The 21,691-nt window shown below is 34.3% G+C and overlaps 1 protein-coding gene across 1 annotated transcript in view; it reads right to left on the reverse strand.

Moving 5' to 3' along the window:
• Positions 1-653: 653 nt before the first annotated feature.
• The window catches only part of LOC129218051 (alanine--glyoxylate aminotransferase-like), a 99,754-nt gene continuing 78,716 nt past the window's right edge, over positions 654-21,691 (reverse strand). Inside the window, exons 8-11 of the mRNA XM_054852235.1 lie at positions 14,031-14,126; positions 11,881-12,046; positions 11,712-11,794; positions 654-969 (exon numbers count right to left, since the gene is read on the reverse strand). Of these exons, the coding sequence (XP_054708210.1) occupies positions 813-969; positions 11,712-11,794; positions 11,881-12,046; positions 14,031-14,126 (502 nt within the window). The 3' untranslated portion in view covers positions 654-812. The remainder of the gene's footprint in view (positions 970-11,711; positions 11,795-11,880; positions 12,047-14,030; positions 14,127-21,691) is intronic.

The raw sequence follows: 21,691 nt of genomic DNA on the forward strand, positions 1-21,691 counted from the left end.
GTAAACTCATCATAAGTAGTATACAGTTGTTTTTTAGAATTTGAGTCACGAATTTTTTTTCCCAAGGGTGAGTCCTCAAACCCCTTCTCTCTAATCTCATCATACATGGTATTAAATTGCTTTTTTTCCCCCTTTAGCATTAATGGTCTAAAACTGCATTTTTAAGAGTAATTTTGAAAAATTTAGCATGAAAGTCCTTTGAACCTCCCCTGCCCCTAACATATCCAAAAATTGTCTAAAATTACATTTTTAGACTGACAATTTTGATAATTTTCCGAGGTGCAAAATTCTTCCCCATTAAAAATTGCTTGGAGCGTTCTCTCATGCAAATCAATTGCCCTACCTTGTATCAATGCATAGCTACGACCCAGGAAGGGAGTGCAATCACACTTACACCTAATCAGCAGATTTATACCTCAATACCTTCAACAGGAGCTAAGTAATATCTCAGATGATATAGTATGCCACATAGCTCATCTAGAAGAGCCTATTGAAAAGTATGGATGAAGTCATGATTTGAATCTTGGGTGTATTTAAATAAGAGGGAAAAAATAAAAATTGGATAGTACTTACTAATATTGACTTATTCATTAATGTGGGTAAAAAACAAGAGACTTTTCATAAAGTAATAAAAATTACAAAGGATATTTTATTCATAACTATTCTTACAATGGGTTCAAAGAATATCGGTAGATTTAAACTTTCAAAGATATAAAACTAAGCATAAATAATGCATCTTTTACTTCATACTGCTCTTAATTATTCCAAATTAACAGAGTAGTATTGAGAAAACTGTCTAAAATATAATACACCTACAAAGAACTTTTTAGTTCACTTGATTTTATTGCTTTTTGTAGAGATTCTGATAGTAGTTCAACGTTTTTTGCTGAGCAATTTTGACCCATTAGACCAATTCTCCAAACTTTTCCTTTTGTTGATCCAAGACCTCCAGCAATATCAATATTACACCTGAGGAATGAAACACAATCAAAACATTAAATTTAGTGGTAGTTAACTTTCCACTTTTTTTCAATATTATTACAAGTACTAAAGTTGAATAAATAATGCTTATTAGAACACAGTTTTATTTTGAAAATAATTCAGGTATTGAAAAGCTTTCAATCTAGTTAATTTAAATAGTGGAACTTTAATTTTTATTTTTGCAGATCAAAATTAATTTAAAAATAGCAGGGGTTAATTTTTAAATTAACAACTCTGATTACAATAAGGCAAGTGTTAATGAAATATTTCTTTTAAAGTATTTTTATAAAACTAGCTGATCCATGCAAACTTAACAGCAGAAATTTTAAGAAAAAAAAAGGTTATTTTAGAAAGTAATTTTTTAAATAAAAAATCTTTCAAAGATACCTTACTTAGGCACCGCATACACCAAAGTATCATACATTAAAAACATTCAAGTCAGTTTTAAAGGGAATGGAAGAACTCGTTATTACACAAACGGGACAATTAACTGAGGAGCTAGGGCCGTGGTAGCCCGATCGGTAGAGTGTCGGATTCGGGGCCGGAGGGTCCTGAGTTCGAACCTCGATGGTCGAAGACCCACCGTCGTCATTAAAGGGGACTGGGCGACGTTAAATATGCTCGTGGTCTCAATGTCCTCCAAGTGAAACGATACCTCTGGGGGTGCTAGCACCAGGTAGCTATTAGCTCTTGGACTAGTTCTAAATTCTCATTAACTGTTCGATCCGGTGATAGTGCTGCCATCTATCGGTATATAAAATAATGGAGCCAAGGGACTTAGTATGCAGTTCTCGACATAAATACAGTTGTAGTCAGTTGTGACTCTGAATAGGAATAGGAAGTGAGGAGCTTCATGAGACAAACTCATGACTGATATTGGCAACCCTGGAAGCATCATGTGCTATTCAGTATGTAGGCAACACAGTATGGTTTCTTCTCTCCTTCATTAATGATTGCATTGGCAAATGTTGAAAGTTGGAACAAAGCAGATGTTCAGGGAAAAAAAAAGAAATTAATTTGAATTCTGAAATTTTGAATTCAAATTATGTTTTTCGCAATCACGAACTGAGACAGGACCCTACTCATTGGAGTTATTGTTTCTAGAAACAGCTCCTGTTCCCCCCTCCAAGCCTGCCTCTCCTCCTGGGCGGTTACGTGTGCATAGTTGTATGTGTAAGTGTGTAGGCTTGTGTGTGTGCGTAAACCTGTGTATGTGTGTGAGTGTGTGAAGGACATGGACGCCTCTGACCAGGAGAAACAGATAGCTCAGGAGTGGAGCAGCCCCGCCGCGCCGCCTGCAGAGGACGGTGGGCGGTGTTGCTCGCTGGTCCAAGTTGAAAAAGGCACGGACGCCAAAAACAGTCAAATGAGAACAATAAGCAATCGTGATTGCTCAAAAAAAAAAAAAAAAAAGGAGGATAACTAGATTAAAAGAATACTCAAATATTTTAATTATACAGAAGTATAGACGATTGAAGAAACCTTGGAATAACACCAGTTTTCTAGAAAGGGAACGCATTTTATGTAATTTTTCTCAATGAAAGAAGTTGTTTTCAAAATTTTTCTTCACCAGCAAAGTCAAAAAAAAAAAAAAAGTATTAGGAATATAAAGATTTAAATGCAGATAAACTGAGATATTTTTTAAGCAAATAAGAAAAGACAGTAAAATGAACAGCTGCAAGAAAATACTATCTAAATATTCAACTGCATGTTGTTAATTAAAAATGCAAAAAATTTGAAAAAAAAATGTCTTCAGTATATTTTAAAATAAGTGTCAATGCTAAAATTTTTATTGGCATTGGATTTTCCACAGTAACTCTTGAAAACAGCAATATTAAATCTTACAGCAATTTTTTCAAACTGGGAGTTCCAAAATTGCAATATTAGGCAATTTTCAAAATGAGAGCTCACCCTGGAATTTTTTTGAAATGCAAGCATTAAAACTGAAATGGTATATCATTATTCATGAAGGGAAAAGCATTTTTTGCATGCATTATTGAAATAATGGAGTTCAGGAATTCACCTTTTGACAATATTTCTAAACTTCAAAAATGCAATTTTAGATGATGTTGGATGATGTTAGGGGTAAAAGCATTTTAGGCTCGCCACCATTATTTTTTTGCCTATTGTAAACATTTTTATCACATCAATAAAATAAATATTTGGACATAACATTTTCATGTTTACAACATAAATAAGTTCTGATCGGAACAGTCTCCCTGAGGTATCAAACCAGAAAAGGTGAAAAGGGTATGGTCAACTAAATGAACTGTCACCCTTCCCCCACCTTGTCTTGGTAAAATTTGACAAAAAAAAAAAAAAAAAAAAAAAAAAAAAAACCTTCAATGAAGTAGTAATATTTTAAACGAGGTACACTTTCCAATATTCATTAATTTAAAAAAAAAACAATAAAGGAACTGAGTTCTCACCCTGGGGACGGCCTCGAATTACATCCCCAAGCCACTCAAATACAGCTTAAAGTAGCATTTTAAATACCTCAGCTTTGAAACACTTTCAGAAGAGAACTCAGGAACCCCTTCTCCAAAGTTCACCACAAATGTAATAAATTTGCTTTTTAAGGCTCCAGTTTCTAAATTTGTTTAGGAACAGTACCCCTTTACCTATTTTCATGACAAATGACAAATTATAAGTTTTAAGACTTCAATTTCAGAAACTTTTCGGAAGAAGCTTCCGACTCCCTTCCCTTTTAAATCATCCAAAGATAGCCAAAACCAGTGCTCTTAAAACTTCAGAAGCTGAAGTTTTTTGGCTGTGGTGCAGAATCCCTCCCCCTCCCAAGAACCCATCCCCTCATGCTTACAATAAACAGTGTAAGTTTGTGTTGGACATTAATGTTTAAATTTAAATCCTCACATTGCCAAAGACAATCAAAAGTTTGACTTCAATTTTGAAAATGTTTCGAGAGAGACCCCTCTGAATTCCCAAACTCTTAACTCACCCAAAAATAGCCAAAATAGGATTTCAATACTTCAGCATGGAGAAATTTATGGGCGAGAGCCCCCTCCCCCCAAACTCATTCCCCCCAAGCTCACTAAATTTGACGAAATTTTGGGGTTTTGAACTTCTAGTTTTATAAATTTTTAAAGACGCTGACCCCACCACCACCCATTTCCACCATTCCATCACTAAAACAGTCTTAAAGTTATAAGAATTTAATTTCTAAAATTTAATGAGAGAATACCTTCGAATCCCAATTCTTAAGTCCTCTAAAGATTGCCTAAAACAGAGCTCTTAATACCTCAGCTTCGAAAAATTTTCAGGCGAGGGGGGGGGGACTCCTGAACCCTGCCCCCTTACTCATTAAAGATTGCTTTTAAGACTACAGTTTTGGAATTTCCCCTAAAGAGAATCCTGATTCTTTCCAGAGTTCCAATTTTTACTGAGTCTTCAAAATCCTCTATAATTCTCATTTTTCACTGTATGTTGACTCCTTTTACTCCAGTCACGAATAGGCATTAAGTTAGCTTAAACATTTCATCCCGACAGCAATCACTTGCAGCCGGTGATTCAGATTCCACTTTAGACATTTAAGTGCGCATCTGATTTTAACCTTTTAAATATGGCGGTAAGCATTAGTACTGCAAAATAATTTGGACCTTACTACAGCGTCGGTACAGCAGCTGTACCAGGGTAGTTCTTTCCCCCCTTCGGCAGGTTGCTTGCGAGGGGAAGTTTGGAGCCATTCTGAGAAGGATTAGCAATGTTAAGCAAAGCATGCAGAGCAGGTGCTGATAAGAAATTTGGTGAAATAAAGGGGTCTCTTTTACCTTGGCGCATTTTATCTTACCTTTTTGTTGTATATTTGGAACGTCTAAGTGGAAAAAATTTCTTCTCTTTCTTTACTATCCAGATATCTAACTCAATTTTCTCAATTGCTCTAAATCTAGTTCTTTTTCGAAAATGTATCATGGAAAGAGACTTAGTGATGAAGAAATTGAAACTCTTATGAATGATCTAGATAGCGAGAATTATGCAGATAGTGATTCCGACTGCTTGGAAGAAAATGAAATTTTCTTATTAAAAGAATCTTTTAATGGAAATGATTCCTTAAACAACGAATACATCTAATGATGAAAATAAATTACCTAGTACAAATGCACCTGATCAAAAATTTATTTGGAAAGTGCCAGCTGAAGTAGATGAAATTCAAGTCCACACATTAACTGGAAAAAATGGAGTGAAATCAGGAGCTGAACCCAGATTAAAAACAGAGATTGATTATTTACAGGTTTTTCTCTCAGAAGCCCTAACAACCTTATTATGTGATGAGACGAATCGTTACAGAAACCAAACAACTGCAGCAATATCTTCGATTCTCTCAAAAAATAGGAAACATGCTCCTGATTGAACTGCTGTCACTGCTGAAGAACTTAATGCATTTTTTGGGTTTAGTTCTTTTAATGGGACATATATACAAAGACTCAATTTCCGATTATTGGTCGAATGATGAACTCATTAACACTCCAATTTTTAGAAAAGCCATGGCTCGAGACAGATTCCTTGAAATTTTAAAATACTTGCACTTAACAATTGGCAATCGATGAAGTTACTGTTAAATTTAAAGGTAAGGTACTGTTTCCTAATATATACCAAAGAAACGGAAGCAGTGGGGGGTAAAATGTATAAAATAAGCGATAAAAATGGATACATGTATGATATGAATGTATATTTAGGAAATGATCAAGAAAATAGAAAGATTTCCGATTTCCACAATGTGGTAACAAAAATGGCCCAATGCGTCAAAAACCGTGGACACAAACTATACATGGACAATTTTTTCCTTCATTAGAGCTGTTTTTAGAATTACATTAAGATTTTAAAATTAACTCTTGTGGCACCATAACAAAAAACAGAAAAAATTTTCTGAAGGAAGTAAGCAAGAAAAAAAATCAAAAAGATAGGTGAAATAGTTTTACGTTATTCCTTAGGAACAACAGCGTTATGTTGGAGAGACAAGAGAGAAGTATATATGCTTAGTAATATGCATAAACCGCCAACTAATAACAAATTGAGTGGTAACAACTCCAAACCAGAAATTATAAAGGACTATAATGAAAATGTGGGCTTCGTGGATCTCAGTGATCGCATGGCAAACAGTTGTACGTTTGGGAGACGGTCCTTAAAATGGACGAAGAAATTATTTTTCCACCTCTTGGATCTTTCTGTGCAAAATGCTTATATTTTGTACAAACTAAGCCATATTCAAGAGAAACACAAAAATTTCAGAATGAAGTTTATTCGTCAAATGATAGCTGGAAATGGTTCAAAATTAGAGAAGAAAGTTGAACATGTAAACAAGTTTCCACGTCTTGATATGATGTCGCATTGGCCCTCTGATGGAAAGAAACAAAGAAGATGTGTAATGTGCTCTAAAAGAAATGTTCAGAAACATTCCACAGTAGTATGTAAAGCATGCAATGTTGTGCTTTGCGTGGATAAAAATTGCTTTGAAGAGTACCATTTAAGTATGCAACAATTGAATGCCTAAACAAATGAAAGCAAGTTTTATGAGTCTAAAGAAAAGGACGTGATTGCTTGATTGGTAAAGATTTGTTTTACTGGAAAATCATAGATCCAATGCCCGCTGGTCGAAGTTCCACGTGTACACTAATGGTGACTGGTGCACGTTAAATGTCATGGTCACAAAGTCCTCCATGTTCCCATTCCAAATCAATACCACTGGAGGTGTTGGGGCAGGAGTTGCTCTGCTCCTGGTCTGGATCAAAAAAGGGCATTCAAAATATTAATCCACAAGTAGTGGATGTACGGGGACCCTCCCCCGTACTAACCACTATTTGTCAATTAAGTTTTAAATTCTGAAAATTAGATCATTTAATGTCACGCACAGACTCATAAATATATGCTATAGGCCTACCACTCATTAATCCCACAAATTGTTTACACAGTTTCCATTGCATTGTTTCCTGACACTAAAATACTTAATATAGCTATTACAATTAACATGTTAATAATGTGACTTCACTTTTTTTTATTTTCCTCCTTATGTACTGAAATGTCTAATTCAATTTTTATCTGTTTCCTAAACTCGAAGGCATAACAAAAATATCAGTACACAACCTTATACTCTGTCACAGTTAAATATTCCATAATCAGAAAAATTAATAATCACCTAATAGCTTTTTTTAATGCAAAATTTTCACATAAATCTTTTAATTTGTAGAAAAGAAAAAGAGTCATACCATTAACACATCAATAGAAAGCCCTGATTTTTCTTCGGGCGGAGAAATTTGTTTGAGTTTCCTAAATTAACCAAAACGTAAATTATAATTGTTTTTTAAACTAATTTCAGGCTAAAATGTTGACGATCTATCAATTAGAAACAGAAATTAGTGTTTATCGTGGTTGGTGTTGATCGTGGGCATAACACCTTTATTTTGCATCAAGATGTTCCAGCGATTTAATTGGCTGCTGTTACAGCTTAGTCAAATTTTTATAATTTATAGTATAAAATTGGGTTGCATTGCATATGTTAGCGTTTCTACCCGAAACAATGTTTTCTGAAAAAAAAAATTTCCCTTTCTATAATTATGTTTTCATTTAAATTTTAAAATAAAGCAAAGAAAAAAATGTCCTTGTATTTCATTATAAGAACTCTGTTATATTGTAAGGAATTGGGGTCATTGGGGGGGGGGAGATAATTGGAAACATTGCGAAAGTTGGAAATTTTGACCAGAAAAAAACTATTACACTATCTAGTCATGATTACTATACTTAATGACAGAAAAAAAGGTCTAAAAATTTATTTCGAGCGTAACAGTGGTAATCGGAGGTTTTTATCGTGCAAAATTGTCTGTTTTTGCGCTAACTTACTAAATTTACATCCACAATACTTTAAAAAATAATTTAGTAGTATTTAAGATTTAGGAGTAGTTTAGCATAGTTATAAATTTTTATATTTGTTACAGGTATTATTTGTACGTAACAAGTAAGTTGAACAAAGACATTAGGCACAACACAATCATATTGTAAGGATATTTCCATCTCTCTTTACTACTAAAGTTTAAAATATGAGTGCATATTTAAACCTTTAATTGGACAGACTATTAAAAAAAATATTTTTTCCCTTGAAATATTTTAAGAACAATAAGCAAACAGTATGATTTCTAGTGAACCTTCAAAGTCACTAATTTTTAGAAGTCAGAATAACTATGTGTACAACATACATGCTGGCACAAAAAATTTTAATAAAAAAAAAAAAAAAAACTCATGTGGAAAACACCTAGAAGAATTTTTAATGGTTTTTATCTCTTCATTTCAAGGTTTGTAAAATATATGAATGTGTCCCCTCCTCCCCCCAATGTGTGCAGGAAACAATACGAAGATTTTTTTGCTTTTGATCTACGATATACTATGAAAACACTCTATCGATATTTGTTGGAAATAAACCAATTGTTCATAATTTTTTTTTTTTTTTTGCTGTTAGCTATCACATAAGCCACAACCAAGCAGCAGCCTCAATATATATACATAAAATAGCTGTACTTTTTGTGTGTATGTGCGTCACTGTTTTTGTTCCTCATACAAACCTAGAGTTTAAGTTAGATCTTCGACAAATTTATTATATAGATGCTAAGTGCTTTGATGCTCAGAAATTCCCATAGAGAGATGCGACCCCCTTGGGTGGGGGGGGGGGGGGGGTCACACCAAAAAATCCATGAAACAATATTTACACCTATTTTACTTTTTATAAAACCTAAACTTAAAAATTATGCTTTATTACCTTACTTAGTTGTTAAAATTTTAACCGATAGTTTATGTATTTCTTGTAACTTAAATTAATTTGTAGTTTTCAGGTAATTCGTAGTATTTGAAAACTTGATAACTAGGTATCATAAGCAATTTCCTGAAAGCAGTTTTATTAGTTAAATTTTACCTAAAGAATCATTCCTTTCTTGTAGAATTCTTAGAATTTATTTTTTTACTTCTCGTTTTTATAGTGTATCGCTGCATCTGCCTTAGAAAAGTAAATAAATAGTCGCATTTCTTTCTCGTATGCGCACGCGCAATAAGTTATAGTTTAATAGTAAAAATTTAGTATATTCATGGCATGATGAATATCATGGCGACTTTTTTTTATTTTGTAATTAACCTCAAATTTTGAAAATATACTCTGGATTTTAAGGCAATATAACGGCAATGATTTATTTTAACTAAGCCATCATTTTCAATATGCAATTCAGTCAAAAGAGGTAAGTTATCTGCGTTATAAAATCTGATTGCAATTATGCATGCTATAATTTCAAGATTTCATATATTTCTGCAATTTCGTTTAGTTTCGAAATTGAAATTTATTTAAAAAAATCTCAAAATATCTGTTTAAAATAAGCTTTACAAACTAACTCAAAATCAAGAAAATGAATTCTAAATGGCATCCCTGCCTGGTCAGTCCTAAACAATGCGGATGGTTGCAATTCTTTCGGTTGCAATGCCAGAAGAAAGCAGCTTTTAGCCATAGGGGGCTTTGCACCTGTTTCAAGGGCAGGGGGTGGAATTCCTAAACTTTTGCTGTTCTTAAGGTGAATTTGGGAGATGTATCTGCCGTTTTTAAAAAGTTAATTTATGTGCGTGTAAAGCAAGCAAAAACAAAAAAACAAATGATTAAGAACAAGTGAAAAGATGATAGAAAATAGCAAGGGAAAAGGTTTTTTAAATTGAGACAAAAGGAGATAAATTAAAAAAATCAGCGAGAAACTTAGCAATCAGGGAGTCAGCAGTAAGAGAGATACCTAAAAAAAGTCAAATGGCGAAAGTCTAAAAGCCATGCTTCCAAAAGCATGTTGCAAACAAAACAAACCCATGGCAGAAAACTCAAGAGAATGTCTATGTAAATTCGTGTTTTAAATAATCAAAGCATATTTTTCAAACACCCAATTTTTCTCCTGAAAGAAGAGAAAGACTGAAGGAAAGTCATTGAATTTTTTTCTGTCCCGCCCTCCGTCTTGGAGATGTCAAGATGGAAATCCATCCTGAGTCGGAAGGTCTTGTACCCCTGCTGACAGGGAAAATTAAGAAATTATTTTTTTTTAACGGCAATTTTCAAATAACAGCCAAAAGCTGACTTGTTTATTTTTTGCCAGTAGCAACAAAGAACATTTAAAGTGTTGCCTCTATTTTGTTGAAATATTTTTAAAAAGTTTTGTAGCGCTTCTTATGTTGAAAAAAAAAAGTTTTGTTTCATGATTTTAACAACAGTAGAACTGTAGTTAGGAATCATGTATTGAGTTTTGATTTTATATTCATAGAAATTTGGATCAAAATTCGGCTGCAGAGAAAAGTCATTAATATGACTTTTTTTTACCCTTGGGTTCAAACCCATGATTTTCGTATTATCAGCATGACACTTTAACCAACTGAGATAATGGGTTTTCATATTAGAAAGCTACACATTAAAGTAATATGTAATAAAAACAAAATAAATTATTTTTTTTGAAAAAAAACAGTCAAAATGGGAATTGTTTGGCTATTTTTTGCTGAAAATGGGGAATTTTTTTTAAAAAAATACCTTATTTATGAAGTTTAGTGAGGTATTAAGGAAGTTACGGCATTCACCTCCCCTCAAACAACCACATCTGAGAAATAATGTCATGGCTGCTAACCTCGGAGGAACAATTTGAGAAGCATCTGTGGTGATTTTGAGGAGCAATTTAAAATTTTGCGGAGCGGTACAGTATTTAGAATAAAAATAACTAAAGCCACTTATCTTAAATTGGTTTTGAGCTTGAATAACTAATTTAAGCACTAGTATAAAAATAATTATTTTAAAATCAATAAAACAGTTCTAAGGACTACTTCAATCTTTGCCTAAAAGCATCTTTAATTTCACACATTTACACATTTGTCATGATAAAATATCAAAATAGAATTTAAAAAAAAAATGATCTTTCTTAAAATCTTCATGAGCCATAACTTTGGTAAGCATAAAGACTAAATCTGACAAACTGTGTTGGCTTAAATTAACTCGGATAGAACTGGATAATATTTTTGAATGAGTGTGGTAGTCTTCAGCAAAAAATTAAATATGAGAAGGTTTGAAAATAATAGTCTACAGAAAGGTATTAATAACTGAGTGGCAGAATGGCATAACAGACAGAATGCCATTCTGCTGCATAAATGAAAGAGTTACAGAAGCGGATGCAAAGGGATTTCAAAAATGCGTCAAAAATCCCCCCTCCACTGGTATTTTACCCTCAGCAAAACATGGACGGGAAGATCGCAGCAAAAGGGAGGTGAAAGGTAAACGCTCGGTCAGAAAATCTTGTAACAATGAGCGTACAAGTCTTCAGAAAAAAATAATAAAATGTATGAAGGGTTGAAAATAATGGTCTACAAGAAGTAAATAAGATCTATGTGGTAAATAATTAAGGTGGAGCATTGAAACAAATTGCATAGAACGTGGAAAATTTTACCCTTTCCAACGATATGTAATATTATGTGCAAGTAATTTTTCACCCCCACATTTTGGAATTTATGTGAAAAATGGGCCTAAAGTGGAATAAAAAAAGAACTATTCATCAGATCTTTTTTCGAACTGGTCTTAAACCCTTCCGGTGCTGAAAAAAAAGATACTGTGAAAATTTCAGCGAAATTGACCGCATAGTTCTCGAGTTTTGCACGTTCAAACAAACAGACACTTTTTAGAGATTTCATTTTATACTATGTAGAGATACGTAAAAGCATTAAAACGTTACCTTTTTTTCAAATAAATAATTACAGATTGCCCATCTACATGAGGAGGGATTTTAACAGTCGTAACAGATGGCAAACGATGAGACTAAACAAATGAAAGGAAATGAATTACTCAAATGTAAACATAATAGTCAATACACTAAGTATAAGTAATGATATTTTTATACAAACTTTGTTCGGCACATATAAAGTCAGATTCATTTGTTCCAGCTTTTTATATAATAATTCAGCACATATTTGATGTCTTCTGCAACAGTTCTCAAGTTTTTCTGCAGCTAGTATTGAGAGTGCTTCTCTTAATGCATACATCAGACTTATTGGAGCTGTATGATGGTATCTAAAAATATTTGAATGTGAAATGTAAATAATAGGAAAGACATGTAATTAAACTCGGAGATAACACATGTGTAATTCTGTGGATGATATTAAATCACACTTTTGTAAAAAGTGAATGGTCACAGATATTTGGTTGAATTGGCATTCAATGAAATGAGATTTTACAGTACAATATAACTCTGAAAGTTTACTTGCTAACCTAGTTGCGCTCTTTTGAACTAATTTCCAATAAAACATTCTTTCAAGATAAGAGGACCAAAATAGAAGGCAAGGTCCAAGTAAGGCTTTACTAAATAAATGTACAATGAAGAACTTTCTCAGAATTACTGGCAAAAATTCTATAGATTTTTGTGATGCCTTTTATTGCCATTGTTCTTACAAAGCTCGGCAATGATGACTAATTTTAAACTCATGACTTAATCATTATTGCCATTGTTACTTATTAAACTGGGCACTGATGACTAATCTTAAACTCATAGCTTAATCATGCAACCAGATTTATTTGACTTGGATGCACTATTAAATCATGTCAGTTGTCAGTTATGAACAACTGCTTTTGCTCCACCAAGTACAGAGCCCCAGTAAATAATAGCTAGTACACTTATCCATGATCTAAAAGATGCACCTTACATTTTCCCTAACACATTGCATGACATACAGTAAACTCTGGACTATCCACCAAATAGGCTGGCACAGTAACCATGGATAAGGGGGATTTCTCAAATAATCTACAAAATAGGTAAAAAAAAAACAATACTAGTGTACACTATAGCTTTACAAAATAATAATATTGACCAAAAGAAAATTGTCGGTGAAAATATTGTGTAAAAGTTAAAAAAGAATCACTCATTAATGCAAACTTTTTTTTTCATACACAACAAATTGTCCAAGCAGATCTGTCAAGCTATGTTATGCAGAATTTTTTTTTTTTTTTACAAAACTGGTTTGGTCAGTTATTTACATGTGCAAAGAGTAAATGTAAAAATTGGGTTTCAACTAGTCAAGTTTTAGTGACCTTAGAAGGCTTTATGGCATTTTAAGAGAAGGAGACAAATGAAATATGGATGTCTAAAACAGATTTTGTAATTTTAAAATAAAAATGTGTGTGTATTTCTACATTCTATAAACCAGTGGTGCCCAACTATTTCTCACCAGAGGGCCGGACCTCATAACTTTTACAGGCTAGCACACATGCAAAAATTTTTAGTTAACAAAATAACAGATAACACGAGAAAACTTATAAAAAGCGAAAAACTATGTACTGAAAATTGTAATCATTACTTGATGCTTATTTTATTGATGCGAAGTTAACATCTGTTTTCCTAACCATTTCCTGAATATTTAGCTCCAAATTTGGAACATTGTGATTGATCGTGGTTTTTGACTTTTTTCACTGAACGAAACACACCACACAGGTCAATGTTCTGCGATGCTAAGCACAAAAGTGGTATCTACACTTTTTATCAAAATTGAGTTACGGTCATCAAGTGATTCTTTGTCACCTTTTTTACCTAAATACAATGCTCTATGGTCATTTGTAAATGGGAAATATTTTTTTTAAAAATTCTAAAAAAGTTGCATCTGTATCATATACATGGAGGCACACAACAGCAATTTCTCATTTTGAGCTAAGAATGCAGATACGATTTTTGCTCTTAGCATGGCAGGGGTACGCCATAGGTTGGGCAGTTGGGCACTGCTGATGTAAATCATTGCCCAAAAAAATAAAATTAAAAATTAAAGAGAATGTCCAATGTTTTGCTGCTTTCTTGAAAATTAAGGAACTACTGTTCTTTTATTTTATTTTATCATTGGAGCGATGCTTTCTTTGATTTGACATCTGAAGTTTTTCTAAGGGAATAATTCTCTCAATATCATCAGCAAAAATATATATTTGCAGAAAGTCTTACATTATTATCATAAATATATATAATGAACAAGAAAAATGGTAGTTAAAGATGTTTCACAAAACATTCAAACCTTACACAGTAGGTTCTGTATCGCATTTCCAGTAATTTCCAAGCAATAAAGCATCCATATAAAAAGATGTAACTTTAGTTTTCCTTTTTTTTATAGTTTCTCTGAAAAACAAAATAAAGAGTGTTGTTATACACACATACAAAAGATTAAAATATAAAAACTAAGCTAGAAGCTCTAAGGGCTTGTGTCTGACAAATAACCTCCAATGAATATTATTGTGACAAATATATAAAATTCATTTTTTCAAAAGGTGAAGCACCCTGTTATAATTAAAGGAAAAATTTGTAGGTTAACTTCTGAACAGACCGATTTGGTGTACAGTCAAACCTGTTTATCTCATAGCCTTTTCAAAATTTAAAGTAAACCATTTTTTTTAAGCAGAAAATAAAAACTTTCCTTGACTCAGAACCAGTAACATTGTACTCAAGGGCCAAGAGGGCAGTGTAAATAAGGGAAACATGCATTTTGAGGACAGTTTTTCTAGGAAAGCAATTGAAAGTGAGTCGTTTTGCGCTTTAATTTGGAAGAAGAGCAGATGGCAGAGACTTAGACAATGAGGTGGGAGGTGGAATTCACAGATTTGAGAAATAGGAGTAATTTTTTTAAGTTTATAGTCGGAGGTCATTCAAAATGCAACTCATTTAGCTCTGATATCTGGTTTAGTGTGGTATTGTACTGGGTTGCTCTTTCTAGTTAAAATTATGATTTGTTTTGGAAAGTGAGATGACAGGCATGAAGGAAGTTGAATGTTCTTTCCAATGATGAAAAAATGAAAATTTTTGGATGACAATACACTAGTGAAAAAGGACGAAAATTCAACCAAGTTTAGCTTTCCAATAGCACTCTTTCTAATATAATTAAGAACTGAGAATAGTTGGAGCGAAAATTTTGGTCAAGTTAAACAGCAAAAAAAATATCGAAAATATGATTTTTTCAGAAGTGGACGAGTGAGTCTTAAAATAGTTCAGTCAATGCAAAGAAAGACCAAGGTGCTACAGCAAGTTGACAAATGCTTCAGAGAAAAGCAGAAGATTTTTCTAAAAAACTTAGTCACAATGAAACATTTAAAGGTGGCAATGGATGGCTGGATGAGCCTTTGTACCAGAAATTATTTGTGAGGATTGGATAAAGGAAATTCCTTCTCTTGTAAAAACATTGGATATTTTCAACGTGGTTGAGAAAAGACTTTTTTGAGTGACTACCTAATAAAACTATGCAGAAGGGGCAAGCATAGCAAAGTTCAGGTAATGGTACTTTTGGCTGCGAATGAAGATGGCTTTGAGAAACTTCCTCCTCCTCTGATCAGCTGTTTTGAGAAAACTAGATGTTTCTCTAAAATTAAGTCATTTCCTGGGGGTGAGCTGGTTGGTCTTTGTCCTACCCCCCGGATAGCTGTTTTAATTAACAGTGAACTGAATGCCAGCACTCCGCTAGGTGACCGGAGTAGACTAGTCCCAACATAGTCCATGCATGTCGTAAAAGGCGACTAAAATGGATACCCAATCTAAGATGTGAGGCACTGTGCTGATGGATGAATGGCCTCTGGGTTTTTTGATGTCTCAAACAGTCCCCTCAAGGAATCAGGCGAGTCCTCGTTGTATCCAGCCTTGCACCTGCACAGGGAGCTTATGCGGGTGTTGACCCTTTTTTACCTCCCAGTTCTCAGGTTTCACATGGATGATTTAATTACTAGTGAAAAAACAAAAAATGAATTGGAAATTAAAAAAAAGAAGGGTTGGGTTCTTCTGCTGAAGGTATCCAAACAGCCTGTGAAACGGCTCCTATGCAGCTGGATCCTGGCGCAAAGGGTGTAACTAGCAACCTTGCTGTTGGAGGTGACGAGGATGCAGTTCTGCAATCTGCCAACTCTGCACTAGGGAGCAGGGTGCACCTACAAAATCAAAAAAGAGCAGACAAGAGAAAAGGAAGTAGGCACAGGAAGCGAAAGCCACTGGGCCAGCCATTCTTGGAAAGGTTGGTGGAACCAAACGGCTTCGGTCGGAGGTTTCAACCCCTTCTCCTGCACAAACTACCACCTTTAAAAGAGTGAAGACAGGTCACTTGAAGACTTATGCCCAGGCAGAAAGTATGTTTAAGATGGCTGTCATTAGAGAAACCTTTCCTATGGAGAGGTTATCCCAAAATGAGGTGGAAAGTATCCAACTTGAAATCCTGAGAAGGACGGATCTGATCCCCACGGGGGAGCACACTCCAAAAATTCAAAGGGCTGTCACACATGCTGGCACACTAATTGTCCACTGTGATTATGCTGAAACCACTGTGTGGCTGAGGGACATACTCAATAGCAATGTTGAGGTAATTGGTGGCACTGCACTAAAAGTTGTCTGGGCTAATGAGCTACCAAAACCTGCAGAGGATGGTCTGCATAGCCATGAGTGGATGTATTAGGACAACGCCTACTTCTGACCTGGAACTACTTTTAGGTTTATGCCTGCTCCATACGCGGATTGAAGCTGAAGCTTTTTGGTGTATGGAGAGGCTTAAACGTTCCAAAACAATAGAAAGCTTACTCTTTTTACCTTTCCTAGAAAAATTTTGATGAGGATGTACTTGGTCATCCTCTTTCTGGCCTGACAAGTGACTACATGCTTGGCGAGTATGCTTTTGACAGGCCATATCAGGTTATAAATACAAATACAAATGTGACGACCAGCAACAGGCTCTGGGCCCAGCTAGACTGGTTCCTAGTCAATTTACAATCCCCAGTGAAGATCAATGGCCCTCTTAAAACTACCTACTCCCTTACTCATTACCACCTCTTCCGGTAAACTGTTCCAAGGTTCCACTACCCTGCTAAAATAATAATTTTTCCTAACATCCATATTAGGCTGAGATTTAAATAGCTTAAAACAATGACCCCTTGTCCTGTTTACAGTGCTAAACTTCAGCCCTGTAACATCTTTCATTTTAATAAATTTAAACAACTGAATCATGTCCCCTCGGTCTCTTCTTTGCTCAAGACTGTACATTTTTAACCTTCTAAGCCTGGAATCATAGTCTAAGTGAGAAAGTCCATTCATTAGCCTTGTAGCTCGCCTTTGAACCCTTTCCAATACATTAATGTCTTTCTTAAGATAAGGAGACCAAAACTGAACAGCATACTCCAAATGAGGTCTTACCAAACTTCTGTATAAGGGCAGAAGAACTTCTTTAGATTTGTTTGAAATAGATCTATTGATATACCCAAGCATCTTATTGGCCTTGTTACTAGCAATGCTGCACTGTTGGCTAAACTTTAAATCCTGACTTATTAAGACCCCCAGAGGGGGGGGGGGTTATCTTTACTTCTCAGAGTGACTGGAGGGATGTTGCCTTATCTCATGGCAAAGGTTCACTCTCTGGTACACCCCCCCCCCCTGATGGTTCTAAAATGATTGAAGGGGAGGTTTTTTTTGTCTCGGTGATAGTATTGAGTATTATTCTTCTTTGAGCAAGTTTACTTCTGTTTTTTAGGCTGAAATTTATGCTATCCTGGTGTGTTGCGATATTTGCTTGAGTTGTGGCTATAGAGATTGATGTGTTCATATATGCTCTTGATAGTCAGGCTGCCTTAAACGTACTTAATAAGGTTGTTATGACATCCCACATTGTTTGGGATTGCTATAATTTGCTCTGCAATCTTGCAAAACTGAACAAAGTTACCCTTTGTTGGGTACCTGGACACTCGGAGTACAGGGAAATGAAAAAGCCGACTATCTTGCTCGGAAAGGCTCTGATATCCCTTTTGTTGGTTCTGAGTCAGCAACAGGGATTTTGAAAAATCTAATTAGGACTGCAGTTTTTGATAATTTTGGTAGAAAACAGTAGGGGAGAGCAGGGCTAGAAGTTACGTTTTTTAAACAAGCTCAAAATGTGTTATGGAAATGTAGTTCTAGAATTATTATTCTGAGATTAAAATAGAGTAATATATGCCCTTATGATGTAACAACTGTTTTTTGGGTATTATTTTGTAAGATTTTTTTATAATTAATTTTATAGTACCGAAAGCCAAGAAGGAACAACTTGCCCCTTCTTGGGGCTAATTGTTCCGCGTGTGGGGCAAGTTGTTCCAATATTAATACGAACATGTTTAACAATGATGTTTTTGAGATGAACTACGTTTCGAGACAAGTAATTTGATAAAGGTATATTTTGTGATAAAAAAAATAAATGTTGATTAAAAACAAGTGTTTATTTAAAGACCAATAAGCAATATTGTCCGAATAATCAAAAATATATATTTTTTTAAATTTAAAACAAACTAAACTTTTTTTTATACATTTTAGCATTTATGTCTATATTAACATAGTAAAATATAGTAAGAATAGAAGAATGAAGTAAAATTAAAATAAAATATTTAACAGCTTCTGTAGCTTATAAGCTATGATGACTAGTTCAGTCTGCAATCATAACAGAAAACCATCTTTGACTATAAATGATACGATACTTCGCAGACGATCCATAAAAGAGGTTAGTGCAAATGATAACAATAAACTTCTGATTACTCGCGGGCAGATATTGTTATTGTGGATTTTATTATTGATTGTTTATTTATTCAATTATTTTTGTGTTTATAAATTACTGAATTTTGAAAATACTATTTTTAGACATTCCATTTTCTTTCTTCGCCTTTTTTTCCCAAAGACATCAAACTCTTCTTGGTCGCTGAAATATGACTAGTTTAAACCTGATTTTTGCACCTATACTCAACATGTCTGTAAATGAGTGACCGATCCAATTTTGCTAGAAAAAAAAAACTCCTGCTTTAAATGTTTTTGGCATAACCTAAGTTGATTTGATTTGGTTAATCTGTTTCCAGGATTTTCTGTATCCGTTTGTCATAATGAGCGATTCTTTTTTTGCATTTATGCAAATTTTCTACATAGTTGTCCCTTTTAGGGTTACTAGTAGTCTGCCTCTAGCATCGTTTGAATGTATGTCAGTGTTCTTGAGTTTCATTTGCTCTTGTTTGTGCTGGTATTGTTTTTTCTACCTAGAGTGCAACATAAACAAATATCCCTGAATTCCGCTAATACACTAACCGTGGCACCCCATATGCATGATATTCGAATTACCATTTTCAGCGACTGTTGCAACTAGCTTTCTCTGGATTACGAAAAGGAAGGTTACTTGCGTTTTTAATTTACACCTTTAATAATGAAAGTTCTAAACTAATTTGACCTGGCGAAACTCACAACGGAGAAATAACAGTCTCTGGTTAATGACGGCTAAGCCGGTAAAGCCTAGACAGATCCACTTGCGTAGGATATGATCTGTTTAATGGGACATCTGCCTTGTCTGAGTAACATTGACCTGTTTTACCTCTTTGGCTACTTTCTCAAATCACTGCAAAGTAGTCCAGCTCTAGAACAACAAATTTTATATTTTCATATTAAGATATGAAAGACATTTTGTTTCATATTTAGAAAAAAAAAATCATATTTTTCTATCTGTCTACAAAAGAACAATCAAATATTTTTGGTGAATCACCGGTGAGAGTCGACATTCTCTGATTTCTATGTTTCAGGGTGGTGAATATATACATTTAATATTGTGTTTTGTTTACTGCACTGCTGATATAAATAAACAGGGGCAAGAAGTTTCTTCGAGCTAGCTGTTCCTCGGAACAACTTGCCCCACAGAGAAGGAACAACTAGCCCCACAAGCACAAGTGCTTGAAAGATTACATTATAGTTTAAATAACGAAACGTAAATCAGTTCAGCGGAGTATTGAGTATTTTAGGATACACAGTAGGTAGTTGCATAAAACACTAAAAAACTAAACTCAATCATTTAAAGTGCATGAAAAAGACCAAAAATTTCAAAAACGAAAATATTTGGAAAAGTAGATCAGTGATGCACGTGTTCAGCTTTTAATATACTTGACGGCACTGGCCTCGTTAATATGGCTGCCATCTGTGCGCTGCAACATTCCATTTTACCAGGTATTTACAAAATACATTTTTCTTTTTTCTTCATTGAGCTATATCAAAGGGAACAACTTACCCATGGAACTTTTAGTACCACCCTTCCCTACTATAACTGGCGCAACCTTGATGAACAGCGGCAGGCAAAAGAACTTAATAGAGGTTGCCCTAGTATTAGGGCAAAGGAGCTCTTAAGTCTGAACCGTAACAGTGTCAGAAGGGCTAACGGCCTCCTTACTGGTCATTGTACCTTGAAGCAGCATCTTACTATAATGGGCGTCACTGATGACCCAATTTGTAGAGGCTTTCACTGTCATAAGGAAATTGCTGCACATATCCTGTGTGATTGCGATGTCTTTTCTGCCTACAGGTTTGAACACCTAGGCCGCCACTTGCTTGATCCTTGGGAGACCTATGATATTCCCATTAAATGCCTGCTAATCTTTGCTTCGGCTACTGGTCTGTTTTAAGACTTCTGTTTGGGGTTTAGTACAATAGATCTCTGGTCGCAGTGCTTAGCTCTACTGAACCCCCCTCTCCATCATTTCTTTTCAAGTCATTTCCTTTTGCAGGAATCCACTAAGTTGCGACTAAAAATTGTTGCCTTAGTAGTCTGTAATATAAAAAATCTGCAAAACAGTTAACTGATGCAGAAAATAGTTTCTATAACTGTGTTTCATTTTTTTTTATAAAACAGCATTTATGTCACAATTATGCAATAATGCTTCCATAAATGCATATCTTGGCTGCATGATAAGTAGGCAACACTACTTAAAACAGGGGGCTAGACCTAAACAGGAGGCAAATTTTCCATAAACTCTTGAAAAAAAAACTTCAAAAACACATTTTCCAGATTTAAGTCCGACTCTTATAAACAAACACTAAAGAAACGAGTACTGACATTGTTCTGGTATAATTTTACATTAGCTGACCATTAGTTAAAGGCAACAGTACAAGACTGACTGCATAAGATGCGCTAAGAAGCGCCAGATTGGCGATATTTTTGCTCCCGCTGCATTTAGTACTTGCTTTCAAAACGTCAACGTAAGGTAATGAGAAATTAAAAGGCAAAATTTTACCAACATACTTTCAGAATAAAAACAACAGTTAACAAAAATTGTAGTTGCAGAAACATACTCTTTGCAAAATTGTGAAAGGAAAACCATTTACAAAAATCACAATTGCAAAAATGGACCCTTAAAAAAAAAGATCCCAAAAACAGAACTTGTCATGCAAAAATAAGAACATCATTCATTTCTAAGAGTGAAAAATTTTACCACATTTCATCGTCTTACTTTTTAAAATGCTAATTTTCTAAAAAATTAATGAGGCAAAACAGTCCTGCTTTTCTTTCTTTGAAAAGTAAGGGTAAACTTATCCGCAAATTTTTGATGTTTTTCCATTTTAGGGAAAAAAAAGGGAGGGGGGGAGGAAAGTAGACCTTCTTGTTTTTTTGTAAAAAACAGTCTCCGTAGTTGTCTTTGCTTCAAAATAGTTGTATTAGATGCCAGTGGCAGCCCTGCTTTTGTACAAAAATCTAATAAGAAATCATTGATGACAAGTAATATAAAGTCAATTTGCGATAACTCCAATGTAAAGGGAACAACGAAAAACTTCGACTTATCGGAAATTTGACTTACCACTAGTTTCCGTTTTGGACATTTTAATACTAAAAACCATCAAATATTTTAATTAATATATACATATAACAGACAAAATTACAGAAACTAAAAGTTTTT

This window comes from Uloborus diversus, chromosome 3 (assembly GCF_026930045.1).
Source record: "Uloborus diversus isolate 005 chromosome 3, Udiv.v.3.1, whole genome shotgun sequence".
Lineage (NCBI taxonomy): Eukaryota > Metazoa > Arthropoda > Arachnida > Araneae > Uloboridae > Uloborus > Uloborus diversus.